Source organism: Argiope bruennichi, chromosome 5 (assembly GCF_947563725.1).
Source record: "Argiope bruennichi chromosome 5, qqArgBrue1.1, whole genome shotgun sequence".
Taxonomy (NCBI): domain Eukaryota; kingdom Metazoa; phylum Arthropoda; class Arachnida; order Araneae; family Araneidae; genus Argiope; species Argiope bruennichi.
Window position 1 is genome coordinate 95,873,278 of NC_079155.1, and position 24,865 is coordinate 95,898,142.

General features: G+C 26.7%; 1 protein-coding gene across 1 annotated transcript in view; it reads right to left on the reverse strand.

Moving 5' to 3' along the window:
- Positions 1–7,224: 7,224 nt before the first annotated feature.
- The window catches only part of LOC129969213 (dopamine D2-like receptor), a 101,421-nt gene continuing 83,780 nt past the window's right edge, over positions 7,225–24,865 (reverse strand). Inside the window, exons 3-5 of the mRNA XM_056083665.1 lie at positions 11,493–11,745; positions 9,402–10,047; positions 7,225–7,471 (exon numbers count right to left, since the gene is read on the reverse strand). Of these exons, the coding sequence (XP_055939640.1) occupies positions 7,230–7,471; positions 9,402–10,047; positions 11,493–11,745 (1,141 nt within the window). The 3' untranslated portion in view covers positions 7,225–7,229. The remainder of the gene's footprint in view (positions 7,472–9,401; positions 10,048–11,492; positions 11,746–24,865) is intronic.

Consider the following 24,865-nt stretch of genomic DNA (forward strand, 5'->3'; position numbering starts at 1 on the left):
TTGCTTATCATCAACTATACATTTACTAATCGAATCATCAGAAAATGCGCTTTGAATTAAATAAAATATTGTATAATTTTTCTTATTTCTAACATAATTAAACGAAATTTACTGAATTATGTTAATTAGTATATTTTTCATATTTCCCTTATTAACAATATATCTTTCATGTAAATAAGATTAGGATATATTCAATTAATTTATTAATTACGAACTAAAATTTAAATCTTCTACACTATGGTATTGCTTAAATCAATACCTTTAGTTGTTTAGATCGGCACAGAAAGTCAATACTTACTGGTTGCAATGTTCTCACTTTTTATTGTAATTAATTATTATATTTATAAATTTCTTAATTTGATATTGTTGCTAATTCATTACGAATTCCCCAGTGCTTTCAAACTAACATTATTTAGTAAAATCTATAGAGTCTTGTTTCTGAAATATGGGCTTATTGAAAATAAGACTTGTCCTTAATTACGAGTTTCAGAAATAGAGTTATTTTGATGTGAATTAACCCTGCTTTTCTGTGCATATCTACTTCACGTATGTAGCGGTCGGGACAATATGACCCGATTCAGAAAACTAATCTTTCTTACAGTAATTTACAGGTGCCATTTAAGAAATAGTTTAAACAATAGTAATATAAGTTTAAAAATAGATTTAATAATATAAAGCATCTATAAAAAAAAAAATTGAAATAGAAACTTACAATATTATAAAGCATCTATAAAAATAACAGAACAATATTCGAAATTGAAACTTACTTTTATTTACAATTTGAACAACAATATTTTACATGAGATTTGTGAATGTGATTCTTACAATTGCAGCATAACATATTAGTTTTGCTGTCATTTCTTGATGAACAGAACTTGCACTTTGTATGTTTGACACACAATTGAGTATTCTCAGCAAACTTGATTCTCTTTGGTGCGTTTTCCCTTTTCCTCTGTATTCGTTTCACTATTTTTATTGAATCTTCTTCTTGGTATTTGTGGCTTTGCTTCAATGTGTGGAAAACTGAGTGATTTTAGCAATTCTTCCTAAAATAGCCTTAATTTTGTCAATTTTTTTTCGTTCCATTCACTATATATTGAAGTCCATAGGCAAATGCATTGTACTCAGAAATATCAATCATGTTATAGAATACTATCATGGGCCAGCAATTTGTTTTTCTTTTACAAGTTATGTGTTTAAAAGTTGTTCTAGAGTATCCACAGCCCTTTTCGTTGAATTATAATCTAAGATCATTAATGGTTTTTGTCAGGTCTGTTGCTAACTTCCTTGTCATGATGCAAAGTGCTCATAAGAATAACATTCTTATTCTCTTTTGGGATGTAGTTTACAACTGCTGTGTCTTTTTTGAAATAAAATAAGGACCTGCGAATTTATTTGTTTAGCATTTGTTCAAGAAGTTTTGATTTATTTTTTTAATGGTGCCAAGCATAGTCATTTTCCGTTTTAGAAGAAGTTGTCCTAAGTTGCAAGATGTGAAAAAATTATTACATGTAATATTGTGCACCGAATACCCATAAGTAAGATCACACACTACTCGCATTCCCTGGTTTTTCACTGGCATTAATCCTTATTCTTTTCCAGTGTAAATTTGTATATTCAGTGCATACGAAATGTAATTATCACACAAAGTCCATATTTTAATTCCCTATTTAGATGCCTTACTTGGTATATACTGTTTGAAAGAACATTTACCACGAAATCCTACTAATTGTTCATTTACAGTATATTTTCATTCGGATAATATAATTTTGATAGAATTGCTATCCACTTTTCCCAGATATCACGCACTGCCACAAATTTCTTCTTCTTCTATAGACACCAACAGAACAGCAGGTTTAAAAGGAAGTTCGTATATCTATATTATAGATATTCATTTCTATATCTAATTATATCTATCTCTCTGTCTATCTAACTTTCCATCTCTCTCTATATTTAAATTATGTATAGGAGGTGCCATTTCGAAACCAGTTAAATATTATCAGGAGAAACATTATTTTAACTTATCCTTCATTTGCCATATAAATCATGTAAGAAACCATATATTTGCATGATGAATAAGGTTGGAAATCTACATTTTTGTTAAATCGGATATTGTTATTGATACAAACTGTTGAAATAAAAAAATAAATGTTTCTTTCCGCCTACTGAAACAACTAGAAAGGCCAATATTATTCGACAAAAAAATAAAAAAAGAATCAAGATTTTCTTTTCCCAATGACCTAAGAAAACGAGTCCTTGTCATTCCAAAGCATAAAGATAGGGTACGATTTCTTTCTTATTCTGGGACAATGGAGCTTAAATGACCTAACAATATATCCAGTTTAAGTTGAAAGTATCTTTCTCACTTTTGATTAAATGACAAAGTTTTTAGAAACTGAAAGTTTCTACACATTTGCCGTAAAAACTAATTGGTAAAGCAAATTACATTTGTGTAGCTAGTAGTCTTGAAATTCAGTTAAGGGAATGCTTTTTGTTGTCGCCGTTCAGTGTTTCAATTATATTCCTCTTGTTTTCTTATTTCTTTTCAATCATAAAACTATTATGTCCAAAGAAATTCTTCCTTTCCATAAAATGAGCCTTTGCCTGTTAAAATTTAGTAATAAATATCTGAACGATCCATTCAGCTGCTACGTTTTGAATCCGTTTACAAGGCATATATTAAACATAATTATTTACTTAGGATTTTTTTTGACAAGTAAAATGACAAAAATTGATACTTTTTGGTCATTTGAAGTAAAGAATATAATATGCTAGAGTTTATTCATTTTATATAGAACGCAACAATTAAAAAAATAATTTTGTTAATTTTAAATCAAATATCCTATTCCGTAGTTAATTTAAAACTATTGTATTCAGTTATCTAATCTCATTTATTACTATTTATATAATATTTATAAAAAAATGTTTCTTAAAAATTAGCATGAAAAATGAAGTTTCCTGAATATATGGATTTTGCAACACATAAATATTTTATAAAAGCAGTGATAAAGAAATGTACGCAATTTATACTTTAAAGCAAAGCGATAAAGATATAAAAGCTAAATATTAGAAAATTTTCAATTATTTAAGAATTTTAGTTCAAAATAGGAAATAGCTTATTAAAATTCAGTCATTGACCCAATGACAGAAACTAGTTTTTCAAATTTGGTCATTAACTTTTCCTAGCGCAATTAAAGTAAAAGTGCTTTTAATTCTCAAATTCAATTTCTGTAAGAATCTTAGTGTAATTATTTATGCTCTGTGTCACCTTTTCTGCTTTCTTGTATTTTATAATATATGATATAAAACTCCTCGTCTTATTTTTTTAAATTTTAAACCATTATTTGCTATCTTTAATTCATTTTATTATTATTATTAGGGTTATTGCTTTGGCTTTATCTAGTACCAACTGCTTCGAAATAAAAGTCAACTTGAACTAAATTAGGAAATTCAGGCAACTACGTATGGTCTAATTGAACAGATCGTAAATTAACAGAAACAAACAAAAAAAATGTGAAAATTCCCTTAATATTATATTAAACTGCAGAAAAATAATCTTTCTTTTCAAGAATATGACTATTTTGCTCATTCTTTAAAAATAGTTTGTGGGTTATTCGACTTCTTTTAAAATATTTAACTGATGACATTTAAATAATTAATATATAATATATATTAAGTTCAGGCATATAAATATTTCCAAAAACGAAATACCACGAAATAGATTCGGATGAGAGAAATATAAATTACGTATTTTACGATCAATATATTTAATAATTATTACACACATGAAAATATACTTGCGATGGCATGAACATAACAAATATCTTTCGTCATTTTTCCCCCTTTCAACTATGATGAGTGTCGGAAATGTTTAGCTCTCTATGTTATTTGAATTGTATTTTTTTTTTTTTCATTTCCTTCCTTCAATTTCAAATTTCAATTATTATTCTTAGTAACTATTGAAATTTGAAAAGTTTAAGAAGCATTGTAGGTTTATTTTCTATGAAGTAGACCACTGATGGATATATCATCTCTAATTTGTTAATAAATATTAAAATATAATAAATATTAAAAAATTATCAGATTTAAATTTTACACAAGCCATGTATATAAAATTATTTATAAAAAATCATACAATTATATTTAATTATATTATTAAATAACATTTAAGAAGTCAAACCATTTAGAAATGAAATAAATGTCTAAAATACTACATATTAGTTTTGACATTATATTATCACCTATTTTTTTTATTTTGGAAAAAAGCATTTTTCATTGTAAGATAAGGAATACTTTAAATTGAAAGTATGCTTGTTCATAATATAAATTATTATAAAAAATTTCAATGTAATAATGCATTATAAAAGTAAGTACTTAGGAAGCTATTTTTCTTGAATAATTTACAATAGATATTTTATTTAGTATAAATTCAAAAGTTTTAATTATTTTTTTTATTATAGGATAACTACCATTTTATCTTTGTTATGAAAACATAGGCCTCCAATGAAATTTGATAATACAAGGAAACTTTTTAAGTGATCCTGGATCAAACACATTTTTTTCCGAAAGGAATTCATTATCCTCAACATTTCAAAATTAAACTGAGTAATTTTTTCTAATCTGATGAACCTAGAATACAGTAAAAGGCTTCTAAATGCAGATGCATCTCTTTAAAAAGTCTTACGATTAATATATGGCCCACTACCAAATAACGATAAAGATCCCACCCACAAAAATGACCTGAGTAACAAACCTGAATTAAATTATCTACTCACTGTGCATAGATTTGAAACTTCTAATTTATATCTAATAAATTTATGTATTTTCCTATGGGGCTCAAAATTTTTTTACTGATAATTTATATTGGAATCACACATTCTTCAAAGATTTATTTCATTATTTTATACCTAAATGTTTGTAAAATCATACTAAATTCTGTATACCTCTTTAATATGCTGCAACATATAATCTAGATCAATTTTGTAACTGGTCAACAAAGCCTTTTAAATCTCCTGTAGGAAAACTAATTTTTGCTTTAACAAATATATTTTTAATAGCTAGCAGAAGAAAATTGTTTAGTCTTAATTTTTATCATAATTTTGTAAAAGAAATTTAATTTTCATCAATTTTTTTAAACATATTAAAATTTTATTACAATTTTGTAAAATATATCATAATTGTGTATACTTTTTGTAAAACCACACGATGTCGCATTTATAACTGGTAAATATATATATATATTTTAATCTGATTGCAAAATTTGTCTTAAATTAAAATGCTATTTTTTTATTTTCCAAACAAGAAAGAAACAACAAAACTTTGCTGCATGAGTTTCTTGAGAATGATGATTTATTATTACGTGAAACAATAAATTTTTCGAATTACGTACTGTTCAAAAATGAAGGAAACGGTACTATAATATTTAAAAACTGAAAATGAGCTTTTTTTTTGGATTGTAAAATTATACAACATTCTGAATGTTCGTTTATTTCCTTCAAAATACGCCGAAACTGAGTAAATAACAAGAAAATAGATAATTTATGCAAGATAATGTTATTCATGATTGTAAATGATGAACAATATTTATAAACTGATGTGAGAATATGAATAAAATAAACATTAGATTAAATAGCAAAAACACTTTAATATATGTATATATATATACATGCAATTATACATAGATCATAACAACAAATAAAGGTTATTTACATTCATAACAAATAGCAAACATATTGATTGCTTTTAATATTTACACATTTAATATAAATATAAGAATTATATTTATGAAAAATGAAAAAGAAGATACTGTTTGAAAGAAAGAACCCGGTATTGTTTCTGAAATATTTTTTTTTTCTGGGAATGCTTTTTTATAATGATATTTTAATAAAAAAGAATTTTTCACATGAATTTTGAACAGAATAGTAATTTTAATTTATAAGTTTAAAAAAAATATATAATATTACTCATATGACAAAGCATGTGAAAATACAACCTTTTGAAATAGGAATATTTTATCGCCGATTATATATTAAAAAAAAAATCTGAATAAGACTGACAAAAAATTAAATTAACCCATTTTCATAACATGAATATTGGATTTATTTTCATATGACTACCATTTTGTTTCATTTATTAAAATAATGGAATATTTGTTTTACGTTGTCGTATTATTAACCATTTATTTTCTTTTGAATTAACTAGAAAACTGCAAATTTATTTTTTGAATAAACACATTACCAGGGACGCAAACACAATGGACGCATTATAGAAAACTTGAGCAACTTGAAAGACGAAGAAGCTAAGAACAATGAACGCTCTTAAAATTTTATATACGCTTGACAAGCCATGTATCTATTAAATGTAAATTAAAACACTGACATGAAATGATTACTTATATAGATAAAATAAAAGCTTCTTTTATGTCATTGTATATCTATAAGATTTGATTTTAACAATTCCTATTTTGTAATAAAATGTCTTTATATTAGAAATTATTCCTTAGATGAGGAAAACATATGATTCAATTATAATTTAGAATATATATCGCTTTCATTCCTATCCATATATCCCTTAGCATTCTGTCAAATTATTATAAGACTCTTTAAGTACAAATATTTATATAAACAGTACATAAATGCACATTCAATGCAAACGTGTTTACGGCAATAAGATATGACATTTATAATATTATTTGACACAGTAACTTTCAATACTAAGTCAACCAAAGCTCTTTTATATATAATGATCTAGAATTAATAATCGATACGTATGTTCATACTTCTTTCAGTATTCATCGAAGAATGATAACTACTTTAAGACGCATGCACCTTTTATGACTTATGTAGCTTTCATAGGCCTTTTATGACTTATGTAGCTTTCATAGGCCTTTTATGACATGTAGCTTTCATAGGCCTTTTATGACTTATGTAGCTTTCATAGGCCTTTTATGACTTATGTAGCTTTCATAGGCCTTTTATTTTTTAGTTCAATTTTCAGCAGTTATTCGTTCTTGTTGTATATTCCTTCAACAGCAGTTATCTTTTCTTTCCATACAGATAGCACTATCTGTTGCACAATACTGTAAAATATTGAGAAATATTATTTTATTATATCATTTAATATTCACCAATATTATACAATATTGTTTATAAATATACAATATTTTGAATATTGTTTAATACCATTTTCAGTATATGTACTGCGGAAACGAAATTTTGAGTGAATGGATATTAATGTCCACTCCTTGAACAACAAGTCCACATTTCCTGAAGAAGTTTCTTGAATGCTTTTCTGAACTCCATGTTGAAAATGGTGTAAATTACAGGATTTACGCAGCTGTTTATGTATCCAAGCCATGTAGTGAGAAGGAAAACAGTCACACCGGGTCTCCATGTATCGGACTCTAACTTAATGCAGATAGCATCAAGTATATTGCATGTGAAGAAGGGCACCCAGCACATCAAGAACATACCTAAAATAAATCAAATGACAATCAAAGATTGTCATGGAATTGAAAATAAAGGATTATAGGTTTTCAAATGATTGTTTTGCTTTATTTTTAAGCATGTTTATGAAAATAATTATGAAGAAAATATTTTTATGAATATATACGAAAAATAATTTTTAAATATGACTTGAATAATTTTTGCTATTTTCATTATTTTCTTTAAATTTTAAAAGTTAAATCTTTTTTTTTTTTTTTTTGCATTTCATTATTAATTTTTTTTCTGGTCACTCATGCTCTGAAACTCAGTTTGTATGAATGTTAAAAAATAAACTAGATTAAATGTTAATAAATATAGTTTAAATGTTTGTATGTTAAACCTGCTATTATGCTTAATTTGAAAACAAAAGAAAGAAAGCATCACAAAAGCAGGCATTTGAGTTACGTAAGATGCCTCCCAAAAGTTTAAATGAGCCTTTTTTTTAAGGGTAGGTAGTAGCAAATGTATTTATTCGGGAATTTCTTTAAAAATGTTGTTCTTAGCAGAAAAAAAAATAACGAATAATAGATTACAATAAGAAATGAGTTTCCAAAATAGCGCAGACGGTATTTAAAACAGAAAGCTGCCTATACATCGTACTAATCAACTCATAAAAACGTCGATCGATGGTTAGAGGTGTTTCGAATGGAAACACTTCTAACGGAGGAAAGTGATTTCATATAATGCCAGAAATAGTCCAGGATAGTCTAAAAATGTTGGGTAAGTGGCGTTAAACGCATAATATCATTAGATAATTATCATTCAATCAACTATCAATGCAATGCCACTGTAACAAATGGTGCAAAAGATAATATGCAAATTATCTACAAAAATGTCCTTAAGAAGGATCAATACTAATGGCTACTGGTAATGTGAACTTTTTTCAAGATATTTGAAGAGGTAATTCAATTTATGTTAAGACTGTGAATCATTTGAAGACATAGTAAGATTTAAACAATGGTTTTGACTTAGGAGTGGACATTTTGTGCATAAAGTTATTCTTGGTAAATATTCCTTTAGAGAGATATCTTAGTGTTCTTTAATGTACACCGAACTTGAGAGACTGTTGAGTGGATTTTACATTTTTTTAAGCGTCTGCCTCGTCTTAAGAATCTGCATGTCTTTATAAGGGATTATTGACTATGAAATGGAGTATATCTGAAATATTTAACATTATGTGCACTTTTTATTGGAAGCTATTGATTAATGATTTATGAAGATATTATGTGATTATACATAACTCAAATTAGTGGGTGGTTTTTCTGAAGGAATAATGTACATATGATGAATGTTCTCAATATACCTATTAGATTATATCAGTGGTTTTACTCCCAGGGTCTCAACAATATAGGGCACATCAAGAATGTCTATAACTCCCAGTAATACACGGAATTTAAAATCGTAGATTATAGAAGAAGGACGAATATTATTATAAATATTGGATAAATAACCTCATTTTCAGCATGCAAGTCAATTCTAAAGATTGTAAAATTGTTTGGGGTAGTCAAGCTATTCATGAACCAGATGTTTTTCAAAATATAAGATGCCATAATGAAATCGAAATTAGTGCAATTAGAATAATCAAAAACAGTTATTTATCTGATTATCCTGTTTTCCTGTTACTTGTAATATGGAACATTAATGTACAAAAATTCATTGCAATAAATAGATTATTCTTCAAGACGTTTCCTGTTTGTTATGAAATTTTCGACAGTTTTAAATATATTTATGAAAATATATGGTCAATAATTAACGAATGCCATCGATTTTTTTTAATTTCTTCTTTTTTTTTATTCTTATTGTTATTCATAATATTTATGAGAAAACATATACATTTTATAAATATTTCAACTCATCAGTGATATTTCAGATATTAAGTTTAATAATGATAAAAGAATAAAATAATTCAGAATATACCTAATACTATTGCAAGAGTTTTAGTAGCCTTTCTTTCTCTTTTTGCAGAAGCCTTTTCTCGTTTTTTGCTGCTGCTTTTATGCTTTTTCCCCAGATTAAATCTGTATTTTTTCTTCCTTTCCACATATACTTCATCAAATTTTGACTGCGTCTTGCTGCCTGCTTTAAATAAGATCCCATTCTTCCTAGTGGCATCTCCAGGAAGACTATTTATTTTTGGTGAGCCACTTGGACTCCTGGAAAGAGGGGAGTCATGTTTCTGGTTTATACTGAAATGTGTCTCGTGTTGGGAAGGACCATAACCAGAATCAGCATTTCCATTATCGGGTTCACTTATGGTTTTTAGTTTCATTATAACGGGTGTAGAACTTCCTTTGTTGAGTGACCCAGACTGTGGATTATCGCCATTGGCAAGACCAGCACCATCATCGTCATCTTCATCATCCAAATCTTCATCAGGATGTTCATAGCTACCAGTATTTGTCGTACCACCCTCAGTTTCAAGAACTACTTGAAGATGTGAACAAGCCGGTTTTTCTTCTTGAGTTTTGCGTTTTCTGCTAGCTCTTTCAGCAGTTTTGCCATCCAATAAGCGATTGCCAGCATTCGCCCGCCTCTTGCTTTGAATCGCACGTTCATGGATGGCCTGAAAGAATATGAGACTAATTAAAAAAGGCATTGCAATTAGTTTGGAAGAATGAAAGAATAAAATAACCATATATGAACATATATGAATGTTCATATATATCATATGGGCCATATATGAACATTTAGTAAAAATACCCATTTATTTTTTAACTCTTTAGAATTTAGAAGTAAAAATATTTTCATTCAAAAAATATTCAACCTCTCATTTATTTCATATTTTAAAATCATTGTTTCAAATTTAATATTATAATGTTTTCAATGTTAATTCTCAGTAAAATTAATTACAAATTTCCCAATATTAAGAGACTTCTGAGTCATCAAATGATACTGCAAAAAATGGAAAATAAATATCCTTTTAGTATCAAGTGTCACTTCTAGTCAAGAAGAATTATTTCATGTCTTATAGGACCATTTCAATTAAACTCAAAATCCCGAACAAAATTTCTCTATAAAAATTATTTGTGACCTAATGTAGGAAACAATGTTAACAGGGAATAATTAAAATTAAAATTTCAAAACTTTTTTGTAGTTTTTCCGCAAAATTTCGCATCTGGTTTTGAGAAATAAATGCATAAGTCAACCATCTAACTCTCCGACCCACCACGAAGGCACACCGATTTAAACCATAAAAACTGAATGACCGGACCGCCGCAACAGCAACATTGGCGGGAACTGTGGTTGAGTCCTCAGGGCCGTCGCCGACCACGGTACAACCCTCCTCGAAGGAAGTACGTCGTCGTCATCGATGGTAGGAGTCAGATCCCCCATCTATTAGCATACCCTCCAGGGTGGCGAGATCCAACCACCATGCCGGAAGCATCTCATCCTCATTTCTAGGTGCCTCCCCCGGGGGTCGAAATAAATGCATAAATCAAACCTTAGTCGTCTGCATTTTTAAACTCATATGGTTAGAGTTATAGGTATAGTAAATGTAGTGTAATATAAGATAATAAGTACAAACATAATGCTGTCGAATGTAGTAATTATATTCATAACTTAATCGATATACATTTGTTAAACAACAATTTGCATACAAGTGTTTTTAATAAAGTCCTTAAAGCAAAATAATGATTTCAACTATTTCGTCATTATATAGATCTTATTATTTATGAAATAAAATTAAAGTTCAAATAAAGATATGAAAAATAAATTATAATGCAACTTTTAATTGAAAAACTGCAAATATCTGTATTTTACGAATATTTCTGAACATTTACATATCCTTAAAAAATTTTTGCATAAGCAATATACACGACGAATAGTATAAAATATATCAATATATAAAGTAACTTAATTGGCTATTTTTCATTTACAACTGTGAGTTAAGACTCATTCATTGCAAATAAATCACAGGATCATCAGTTTGTTTATACATAAAGTCAGAGATTAGATGCCATCTGTTCGTAAGCAACATATTGGCATCCTCCCTAAATGAGAACTCACTTTGAATATCTTGTAGTAGAGGAAGACCATGACTATGCAAGGAATGTAAAAGGAGCTGAGCGATGAATATATTATGAAGTCGGAATTGTAGAAGACGCAGAGCTGAGGTATTCTCTCCGGAGACGTGTTCAAGCCGAGTACAATAGGAGATCCGATGGCGGCTGAGACGATCCAAACGATCGCGATCGTTAGGAAGACTCGCTTGTTGTTGCGGTGTTTGGAATACTTGATTGGTTGAGTCACGGCGATGTATCTGAAAAGCATCGAAAATAGTTTCAAACACACCATTTTGATGGTTACAGATAAATTCATAATTTTGGATTTACCTTTAATTTTCTTATATAAAAGAGAAAAACATAAGTGATTTGCATGTTTGAGGAATTCGAAATACTAAACAGATTTTCTATTCTTTTTTCTACTAAGTATAAGGAATTATATAAGGAAGTTTCGACGAATGTCGTGTAAAATTAATAAAGGTTAAACTTTCATTTATTAAAAAAATGTAAGATATATGATTATCTATCAAGCCACCAAATGAAGCTGACAAAAATAGTTCAATGCAATAGATAACTTTAAAATAATTAAAAATTTGCGTAAGTTGCTTGCATGGAAAAATGTTCAAGTTAAAAGCATGTAAAAATGTTATTTATTAAATTTTCATACTAAGAAATCACATTGAAAATACTACATGTATAATACATGTATTTTTAAAGATGCATGCATTTATTTCTGTCCTGTATAATGACAACAGTATCAGTTAATCTTAATTAATAATTATTAAATGCTTGTTAAATGATTGTCTATTTATTAATTTCTGTTAATGGCATGAATTTGTCAGTATAGTTAAACTTATCTGTTATGTTATTACTCTGTCAAACAATATTGAAATGAATGTAATGTATTTAAAAGCAATTAAAAAATTTCAAAAGTATATTATGATAAATATCAAAATGTGTTATTTTGTAAACAATGTTGCAGATTCAGTATTTGAAATAAAAATATTCATTTTCTTAAAAAATAATGAAAAAAACTTTCATTTCTGAATTTTAAAAAGCCATTCAAGTATATATGAAATCATACATTTTTGAATTGTTGAACTTAGATTTTTTTTGCGTTGAACAATATCCGTTATACTTAATTATAATAATTTATGAAGAATCTTAGTATAAAGATGCAAGAGTAATTTCTATTGACTTTGTCGTAATGTATAAATATATTCCGAATATTATTAATGTATTAGATTTTTTCAAGTATTCTTAATAAAGTGCGATTGTTTCTTTTATTTGAAAATCGTATTGAATATATTCCAAGTTGAAATATTGAGGTATTAAAAGCATTACAAGAATATGGGATGCTCTATTTCTTTTCAGCACTTTTAAGCACTTTTATAATCAAAAGTGGCAGTCACGTTATTGTAGAGTGCACCATCCGATTCTTAACAATTCTTTTAAAGATCACTAATGCAAACCTTCATGCCAATCAGCATTAGATATTTTATCATATCTTACGCCATTGGGATCATATGATACCAATTATATCGATTAAAAACAGAAAATAAGGTATTAAATAGTTTAATATTAATTTATGGCAGTAATAATTACTTGAATTCATCAAACTTTTTCTATAATTGAAAGACTTGTCAATAATTCTTTTAAAAGAATAAAAAAGCACAAGTAAAATTTAATTGTTTTAAACAATAGAACTTAATAACATATGACTGAGTGGCAGGTACATGTTATAAAAGGTTCCGAACACTATATGCAGGAGCACGTAATTTTTTTCAGTAAAATATACGATAACTGCGAATTATAGTAAGGAGTTTTCTCATATTCATAGTGTAAAATAATAATAATAAAAGTAGTGGGGTTAAGTTTAATATATTCAAAAGTTACTTTCATTAAGCCTAAGATATATACATATATATATAATATGAAATAAACAAAATTTTCAAGGATAAAAATAATTTTATCATTCTTTATTGTTGTTAATGATTAAGATGTTTTCCCGAAACAAAATTAAAAACCCATTATCTTTTATGTTGCACAAAACAAATAACGCTGTTTGCAATAAACAGAATAGAAAGTCGGTGGTCTTTTCATGCAAAGTTTAATTAAAAGGGGCCACTCTGAATAAATTACCACCGTCTAATAAATGAAGATGAATTGCTTCTTTAGATATTTTGGTCTTAAATAGTTTTGATGTTCATTTCGAAGATCTTAAGCTGGAAGAATAATAAAAAAAAGTGTTTTAATAATAAACTTAATCTGAAAAGCTAGAAAATTAGTTTAGGAGCATATTAAAGTGTCAGAATTGAACTTGGATGTTATTTCTCAAGAGAGAATGAAGTGAAATGAAATGAGAAATGGGAAAAATGAGTTCAGCACCTTTTTATCTTTTTTTTATTTTAAAAGTTTTTCTCACTTCTTGATTTATACAAGCGTAATTAGTACTTTTAGCAATCTACTCTTAAATAAAAAGTCATTCCGATAAAGAAGTGACAATGAAAGAAAAAAAGTAATTTAAACGATGGTAACACCGAAAAGAAATTGCAATCCAATTGGTTTTTGAATAGAATTTGGCTCTCATCTGTCTGCGATACAATTTTCCAGCTCACTCAATGAAAAAAAAAAAAAAAAGAAAAAGTTATAAATTTTCTAATTTCGATTTCATCTTCTTTTAAATACTTCACTTTGCCTTCAACTCATACGAAAAAAGATCTTTTTTTTTCTATCAAAATCTCATGTAATGTACCTGAGTCTACTCCAACAAATCTAGACTTGAATTTAATTCTTCGGGACGTATAGTCATAGTTCTGCATTGACTGAATTGCATCAGAGTGAAATAATTAAACTTCAATTTTACGAGAGCGCTCTGAAATTATTCAATCATGAATAGAAGAATATTTTATATCTGAACTTAAAAAGATAAAAGAATTGCTTTGGAATGAAATTATTCTTTTAAAGTATTTCGATTCGAAGAATTGCGCAAGTTCTCTTTTTGTAGAATATTTAGAAAATTAATAGTAATTTCTTCATACAAAATTGTCTATCCCAATCTCATATTTAATCATTAATTTAATTTAATTTCATCATAAAATTAATTAAATACCAGGAATGAACTTTATTGCTCCCAGTTATGGTTTCAAATTCTTCTCCTTTGTTTAAATTACTTTTCATTAAGCAAGACTCGAGCTGAAAGATTTTCATTACACAGACGTGAGTTTCTCGCTCTCTTATAAGTTGAAGTAAATCTCGTCAGAAGTTGAATGTTTCAGAATAGCTGTGCGTAAAACAGTTCATTTTTTAATCATTTATATTTAAGGTTAAGAATTTCCTCCTGACATTTTTAAGTGGAATTCAGATTAAATAAATGTCTCAGAAACTTCAGATTCAAAAGTATTGTAAAGGGAACGAAGTAAACAGATCATTCTAAAAGAATATTCGAGCATTTCCTATTAGATTTATTTTATGCCTTATGTTAAATAATGCCACTTATTAATAGAATTAATTATATTTCCACATGTCCTGTAAAAAAATATGTAATAAGCAACTTGATTTTTTTTTTATTTGCAGTATGATTTTAGTTAAAATAATTTTGAAATAAGATATGAGAAATAATTTTTCGCATGTAGACAGATCTTATCTCCCAATGACTTGAACAATGAGAAAGAATTTTACCATGATAGAAAATGTTGTAAGTGTAATTCTAAATGCTGAAATTTATGAAAAAAAAAATGAGTATTGGCATATATCGAATCGGCATTGACAGCAGGAAGAACTGAGTGAGATGACAATGTTAAAAGTTAACTATTTTTAATAAATTCAAATTTTCTGATAAATTTTTTAAAACATATACTGATAAAGTGACCTTCTTGAGCAAAATAATTTTTAGTTTTGTGAAGGGGCAAAGATGATTTTGATCTTAGTGCAAAGTAAAGATCTTCTTAAAATTTGAATGCATTCTTATTTTTAGAAGGCATAAAAGGTGATACTTATAAATTAAGCATCGTTAAATACTTTTTCTTGACTATTACTTAACGGAAGAATTGATTATGTTTAAAATTCTAACTCATTGTAAATTAATATATGTAGCACATTGTAAATTAACTCAAGAAGTGTGAGTTTTTTTCCTGACAAATTCTAAGCTGAAGCTTTACGTCTGCAATACTTGAACATACCTCATCCTTCGTGTAGCTTTTGAAACATTCTATTTCAATTACCTATTATGTAATGTAAAGTCAAAATAGAACCCGCAGCATGCAGGAGCTACAATGGACTTGGTGGAGGAGCTACAATGGTGGATTTTTTTTTCTTTTGTTTACAGAAAACAATTTTCAATTTAATGTTTATATTTTTTACACCCTGAACCATTTACCTTTTTGGCTTCAAATTACCTTAATTTACCTTATATGTTTTCTATTAAGCTAACAAATCTTCCAAAGGTAAAATTGCTAAAATGTTATCTATATGTTCATGCCCGTTACTGTATAATATGAAGCATTGCATATGCATATATATGCATTGCATTGCATATATATGCATTTTGTGAATAATGTGGGTGAAAACTATCTCACGAAATCAGCACAAAAAATGTATATTAGCGTTAAAAAGAAAACTGGAAAAATGTACTCCAATCAAGATGACAAGTTCTACGGTTTCTTCTGGTCATTTTGTCGCCTTTTAGTAAAAAAAAAATGTCTAACAATGCCCAAGGTTTTATAACTTCACGATATTTCCGGGATTCAGAATATTGAGTAATAGCATGGAAGTATCTTACATTATGTTGTTCTAATAGGGTCCCGTCAAGATATTTTCAAAGTTTTCGATCTTTTTTGATAGAATTATTAAGAAATAAATATAAATAAACCATATTTATAGTAAGTGTATTTATTCTGCTAGATATTGAGACTTTACATTATTCTTGAACATTACGAAACATTTGATGAAATGCACAAAAATTCTCCAACCAACAACGGAATGGTAGCAACAGCTTCATTGTCAGATTTTTCAATGTCTAGCAATGTGGAGTAATCATAAGGCAAAGAAGTTTGAGTAATATGAAATGAAAATGTCCTCCCGTATCATACCCATGTTTTTGTACTTTTTATTCCGAATGATTTTCAGTTATTAAGATAATGGATATTCTTGGTGTTTTTATATCGATCCTTAGTTCTTAGTATTGTTTAATTCCTTTATTTATAAAGTAACTTCGAGGAAAGGGAAGAAAACAAAGAAAAAGAACTCTTAAGAATCATCTACACAAGAGATCGGAAAAAAAAATCTACGCATTTCAACTATAAAATTCCTGAACTCCTCTTCTTATCAAATAATGATAATATTTAAGAATAATATTTTGTAACATAACTGCTATTTAATTCTTCACTATAAATAAAGGAACACCTGTATTATGCACCTGTATTTGTGCATTTCTGTGTTTCAGTAATAAAAGTAATAATTTAAGTACTTAAAATTAAACGATATATTGAATCTTTTCAGAGATAAACGTCGAAAGCAGTGTCTCATAAAATCTAATTTAACATAAGATAATTTTGGAAAATTGCAAATTTAATGGAACAAATACAAGTTCACAAATGGTTTCTGAATTTTGGTAAATGTTTAAAAAGACTTTTGCATAATTTTCAAAATACATTTTATTATAGCTCTAAAAATCAAAGTGTTTTAATTTTTTAAAAAATAATTTATCATATGATTTAAATCCACTATAGAAAACAAAGAAAGAAGTATTATGTTGATAATTAAATAGCTTTCTTGAGGACATAAGTAGGTAATGTTAGAGTACCGTAAAAATTAAATATTAGATAAACCGAACAGTTACATTTTTAGTAATACTACAATAACTGGAAATAATAATTCCATTTGGAAAGTTCATTTACTTAATAAATATAATGAGTGTGAGGCTATTAAAATAATATGACTCTAATGTATATCACAGTTTGCAGTTTTGTTTTAATGCAATCATAAACATCAAAATTATGCATAAAATATTTAATAGGAATTAAACACACACATATTTTTGGCAAACCAATCATCATCAAAGATAGCTAAAAATAAATTGAGGTTTTGTTTTCCAACATGAAAATCTCTGTGTTATTAATAAATTTGTATAAAGTCTCTTTCATATACATTGAATACATACTGAAGATAAAATATGTTAGAAAATGGATGATTCAAATAAATTATTGGTCTAATGTGATTATGCTTGCTATTGTAAATTATTTTTACAATTTTTATCTTGCATGAAATTATATAAACTAAATATCAATGAGAAAAAAATAGTGAACCTTCTAACTGTGTTTACATGTTAGTAAATGTTGCTTTAATCTTTATTTAATAGCATTTTGTGATTCGAAATTAAAAAAAATATATATAAAATATATATATATATATATATATATATATATATATATATATATATATATATAAATTTCATTACATCAACAAACACTTATTAGACATAATTTAGATTTAAAAATGCATTTTATACAACGTTCTTAATTTAATCTTGCAATCAATACACCCTTCCTAAAGACATACAATTTATTTGATTTTATGTAACAGAATTCATTTAAAAAGCGCGATGCTCACATAAACAACAAATCAAATAATGTAATTTGTAAATCGAATTTCTTCAATTTATATGCATGAGAAATTTTATTTCTATTATAAAGAAATTTTATTTCTATTATAACGAAATTTTATTTCTGTAAATGCTTCTCATTCACTTATATCAAAATTATTCTATTAAGTTTGAATTTTTTCAATTACTTGTCATCTTAAAATTTGCAAACCTAATAATTTGTAACTTTTTCAAGACTTTCACACATAACTATTAAAACAAATATATTGAATATTTTGAAATTGATTTATAATATTTATTAAGACCTTAGAAACTTTCATATTTAAAAAAAAAATCCTGCAAATCTGAGTCTCTTAAATTTAATTTGAAATTCATTTTAATATAATGTTTTAATCTCAAACTTAAGACAAAAATAACAAATTACTTTCTTAAGCTAATTTTTGAAAGATATTTCACCATTTTCCGCTGCTCTAAATTTCGGAAATATGGAAATAACCTTCAGTAAATATTCTCTTTTCTTCTAATTTTGATATATTCATAACCCTGTCTTTGAAATGAAAATTTCATGAATTGGAACTGCTCTTAACTTATCTTTCCATACCTTCAAAAGAACAGTTTTAATTTCCAATATCCCGCTTTTTATCGCTTATTTTCCTCTTCTTGTTATTTTTTCTTTGACTGCAGAATCTGAGTTTAATAAAAATCGATAGAAAGAAAGAAAATAAAACAAGAAAAAAGTCTCAGAATTTTTTCCCCCATTATTGCGTTCCTTCCACTTCTATTAGCACTGGAAGAGAGAGAGAGACTCGAGTAGAGAAATATTGAATTTTGTTTCTCAACTTACCAGAAGACCCCTATTATTAAGAGGTTTTAAATTATCCGTGTCGATAGTCCTCAGGGATAAGAGGACTGTCGAGGACTATAAAATTGAAACAAGTGGAAGTTTTATCGCCAAAGGACAATGTGAAAAAGAGTTCGTTAATTCACAAGTCATACGTGCTTTTATATATACACTCTGGGGAATTTGTAACACTAGAGCTTTGGCGAAAAATACTTTATTGTTATTCTGAACATATTTTATTCTAAAGTTTTATTTGTTGGAATTGATTTTGAAATACAGAATAGTATTATCAATTTAGAACACAAAGAATAGTTTATTTTAGGGGATATATACATTTATAGCCAATATATTTGTTAGAGAAAATATCTTAAGACATAAAATATTACATATATATTGCACTTGCGTAACACCATGTTAAATCGAATTTTATATCATCAGTAAGGCAAGGGAATTTCAAAAAAAGTTTTATAGTAAAATTACGCTTGAATGAATGCATAAGTTCATAAATTTTCTCATATGACAATAAGCTAGTTCATAAGTAAATATTAAATTATATTTTTCGATATACATTTGTTATTCTGAATGCCCTATAGCAGTATACAATATCTAAAGCATAAACATGCGTTGAAGAGACTCTTAAATTTTCACAAAGTCATATAATTCAAATGCCTTTTCATTTTAAATATGCAGATGCCCAGTCTGTAGACACTGACATTGAAATGTGATTCTACAGTTATTAATTACATATTTTATCCGCTGTTCCAATTAAATGCTTGCGTTATTGTTTAGTTAAATTAATAATTTCCTTCTAAATATAAAATTACTTTAATTCAGCTTGAATTTCATAAAATTTTAAGGATATTTATGGATGTGAAATATTTTTTATGTGGATTTATAACACTTACGAATAAAACAATATTAATTTTTCAACTTAAAAGTGCATTAATTTGGCGCACATGTTATTTAGGAATCAGTAAAATATATAAGCTTTGTACCACAAATTAAACACATCTGAAACAGTATCTTATCACGAAGTGTTTGAAAAAGAAATAAAAAAAAATAATCTTCTTTGCTACTACGACGAAGAAGAGAGTGATAATTCATTTCAGTCCTCACTGGAGTTATTTTTTTTCCTCATTAGCAAATTCACTTAATCAAAACCATAAAAATATGCTACACCTACAAAATATCCTGTAAACTCCTATCCGATGAGCACGCTAAAGTATTGCAAAATGACATGACAAAGACTGGAAAATGTCTGAACATATACTGGAGGAAATTCACACCATGGATCCCTTATAACAGTCCACAAATGTATAGGAATATGATTTCTTCAGAACAGCAGGTAGTATGACATCTTAAATATATAAAACAGCGTTCATGTTTGAGGATTTAATTGAAAAATAAGAGTGCTTAAAATGAAAAGAATGTTCTTTAAGCTACTCGATAGCGATTTTAGAATTATCGACATCCGTCAAAATGCACAATGGGTATATGTGAATGGTTAAGATTGCCCTCTTGACATATAAGGAGTTCTATATGATGTTAACTGCTCAAATGCTAATATTATATCAGGAACTCCACCACTTAGCACGATTCTTTTAAGTCTTTACTAGAGAGTATTCTTAGCTTTAAAAAAAAATAATTAACCGTTTTTTGCATAATATATGAATTAATTCTTGAAAAGCTTTATTATCTTTTAAATTAGATAACTAAATTTTAAGTATTAAGAAAAGGAAAAAAAATGGATAAAAATTTTAGAAAAAAAATCGGAAAAATAAAGTTTGTTATAATTTTTAGCATTCTTAACAAATTGTTAATATTCTGAAAAATATTTCGATGAAAAAACCAATAATATCCAATGAAGAAATAAATAAATACAAATAAATTTCCCTATTTATTGGGCTCCATATTTACCTTTAGTTAACGGAATTTATTAATATTACAACATACGCAAATAGAAAGCTAACCAATAATGTTATCAAACATATAAATGTATATTTGCTTATATTATATTCTGTAAATGCGTTTCTTCTCTTTCTGAAACAGAAATGTGCTCACTACCTAAATTGGAAAGGTAAATGTAACTTTTCTTACGTGACCTGTGATTGGCTAGTTGGATTGATCATTCACCATATCAAAGATTCCACATAGTTCTAATATCTTTACCAAATAGGCCTACCAATGAACCTTTAACAGTACCTTTCGCACATAGGCCTATCATTTTATATAAGTGTCCAAAATTAAACAAAATTGCAGTCATAAATGCCATTTTTTTTCTTTTTTTTTACAAATAAAAAGCACTCGAATATCAAAAAGGATTATGATTCTGTTTAAATAAAAATCAGCAAGTATTTTGCAATGCGAAATTGAGTAAATTTTTTAAGAAATAAAAAGTACTTGAAAACAATAAAGGTCCATAATTCTGTAAAATTCATTTAAAAATATTAATGCTTATATCTTCGTGACAGAGCAGCTGTAGTAAGTAACAGATTTAACATTTTATTAGATAACAAAATTTAGCTTCAAATTGAAGCTTATGTCCTGCCTATTGTATTTTTTAATAGATATAGTAATAGTGTTTTTCTTACATATGACTATCTCATTTTATCTATTGAAAAAAAATGCTATCAGGATAATGTAAACGTCAGTAATTCTTGTCAACGTCAAAAATACCCCATTTATACCTTAAAAAAGATTGATTTTTCAATTTCATTCTAATAAAATGGGGAACACTTCAATGATTACAATAATATATAATATGTATTGGTTTGAAAAGTGGAAAGTTCATAAATTCCCTTTAATAATGGATCTAATAGTAGCTGCTATGATAATGAAGCAAAATTTTGATCTTCAGTAGTTAATTATCATGTAAAATACATGTACATGTCTTTTAAAATTTTTAGGATAGTCATTATTTTTTGAAACTTTTATTGTTATAATATTTAGAGGAAAACAAATGCACTGCACTTAGTCAACATATGTTATGCTTTAATTTTGGAAAGATATTACTTAGAATTATTTTTCTCTAAACATACCGATTTATGGTTATGAAGTTTAAAATTATCGCATTCACAACACATATTAGAAGTGCTATTAAAAATATTTTAAGAAATAAATATTTTTCTTTATAATTAAGATGGATTATTTGCGCTATATGTCTTTAATTTTCTATTAGATATTAAACTTTACTTGCAAAAAAATATCCTCTATTTACAAGTGAAATTTCATCAATTTTGATATTCAATAATATCCCAGTTTCCTTGAGAAAATATTCTTTCAGAGTAATAAGTATTAGAATTCATGTTTATTAAAATGTATTATTATATTAAATTTAATTATTTTATCGTCAAGCACAATAGGAATTTAATTATAAACAAACAAAAAATAAACCAGTTTATTAACACAAATTCTGCTTTTTAAAATGCAATTAATATAAATCCATTTGCATTTACTTTATAATTTCTCTTTGTTCATTATCAAAGCATTGTAAGTATGTTTTAGTACCAAGGACTTAATTTTTGTTTGTTTCACTTTCTTTAAATAGCAAATTGGAACTAATTTAATTGTAAATCCACTTAAGTTGCGTTCATTTAAGTTCTTTTAACATGTATAAAATGTCAGTAACAAATACTTAAAGAATGCCGATGTAAAAAAAAAATCCTTTTTGAAGATGATATCATGACTAATCCTTCAATACGATGGGGCTTATCTATGATCTTATAACAGATAAAAAAAATCAAATCCTCGTATTTCAACTCTAAGATAATTAATTTTAGATTCCGATAAGTTTAAAACTGTTTTAAGTCATAAGATATGATTCCACAGATAATAAAGCTTTGAACAAAATTCCACAGTAAAGAATAAACAAAGAAAATTTTAATTAAATATTGCTATTCTTAATGTCTTAAAAACGGAAAAAAATTGTAATTTCAGAAAATTCAAAAGAATCTACGAATAATAAAGCAAATGAATTTGAAAAAAAAAATACCCACTTTGATAGAATTCTGAATTAACATAATTGTAATATTCTAAAAGAATTAATAATTCTTTTAAAGTAATCCTGATCAAAGTTTCTTTTAAAAAATTAAAATCTTTTTGAAGAAATTATTAATAGAAATTACATACGCACTTAAAAACACCACGCACCTCTCAAGATTTCAAACATTTATTAATGGATTAATCATTTGAATCTAGAAGGATTTGATCCGCAAAGACAAATATGGTAAAATTGTATTCCTACATGATTAATCTTAGGAATTTTTAAATATGCTCTACTTAGAGAAGAAGCACCAAATATATGTTAATAATAATTAAGAATTCAAATTTCTAAAATATAAAAGATTTTGTATTGGATAGATAAAACACGATTATATTTAAATATATTAAAAGATTATAAGAAATATTTCCATTTCAAACTCGGTTGGCTTAAATCTCCTGGAATTTGAGGAATTAAAATATTTTAAAATTGTTCTTTGAAGATGTAAAATTTTAATTAAATATTATTTCATATTTTATGATGTTTTACACAGTTGCAAATTCGAAAGTAGAAGATTAACCTTTTTTTTTTACACGTGTGTGGAATAAGATATAACATAATAATAATAAAAAAAACACAAAATAGTGTTCGTAAGATTATGAAATATAGAGAAATAACTTCTTATTTATTCAGTCATGAGTAATAAAAATCAAAATGATGTAAATACATTTAAATTATCTTGCCTGGATGTTATATGTAAATCTTTCAAAATAATTCTCACAATTACAGTCACTATTTTGCTGTTTTAAGAACTATGAAATGGTTTTTCAAAGAAATATCATTTTAATATTCTTTTCCTTTTTTTGTATTAAATTGTTCATTTTTTACGAATTTCTGATATCAGTATGCATCATATTAAAAAAAAATATTAAAGATGCCTTATCAAAATTTTCTAATATTTGAACAATTTATTCATTAAAATTAAATTATTTATTGTATATATGAAAATTAAATTTATCATACTAAATATGCAATAAAATTCCAATTGCATATTCATTCCAAGAAACACAAATAAACATTTTATTAATTTCATTCTTACCTTTTAATTAACTTTCTTCTTGTGTAATACCAACGCATAACATTAAATTTAATTGAAAGCACGAAAATATTATAATCTAAGTAATTACTTGATGAATTTATTTAAAAATACACGGGTTAACAAATAGTTAACTCAAAATATATGTTACTACATCTTAATATGTCTTTCTGTTAATGGTGCCATTAATATTTTGAGTGACATTTAATATTACTCTTTCGTTTGTATAATTTAGTCTCAAAATAATTTAATAACTTGGTAAACAAATAAATAATTTGCATATTGATATCAAACATTTTTCCAGTTTTTTGGTTATTTTTATTACCTTAAATTTTTCTTATTTGGTAAATATGACATCAAATAGCAACTGTCCTTCACCAATTCCCATTCTGAAATCTGAAATAGTATTTTCTCTGTGCATTTTTTATGAGCAAGAAACATCATCTATCCTAATTATAATCATTGCATCAACCTCATCATTTTTTTATTTAATCAGAAAGTTCATACCTTTGCATATGCCACCAGTGATAGTCTGGTCCTGCCAGTGGTTTGCTTTTCTGAAGTATATATCGTAAAAATATTCCTTGACAGAGCACTTCCCATAGTATTAACTACAGCATTCATTTATCCAATTTTATTCCACATTTAATTTCGGCACTTAACAAGGATAGATAACTAATCAAAATACTTCACGTTTATTGCGTAAACGAAATTTGAAATATTACTTTTTCTTAATGTTGGAGGCCATGATCAAATTAAGACTATTTGTATGATGGACAAACCACTAGATGGTATTACATTTTAAACAATGCACGATATAATATATGATTTTTGAACAACTAACGACAACGTCATATTTT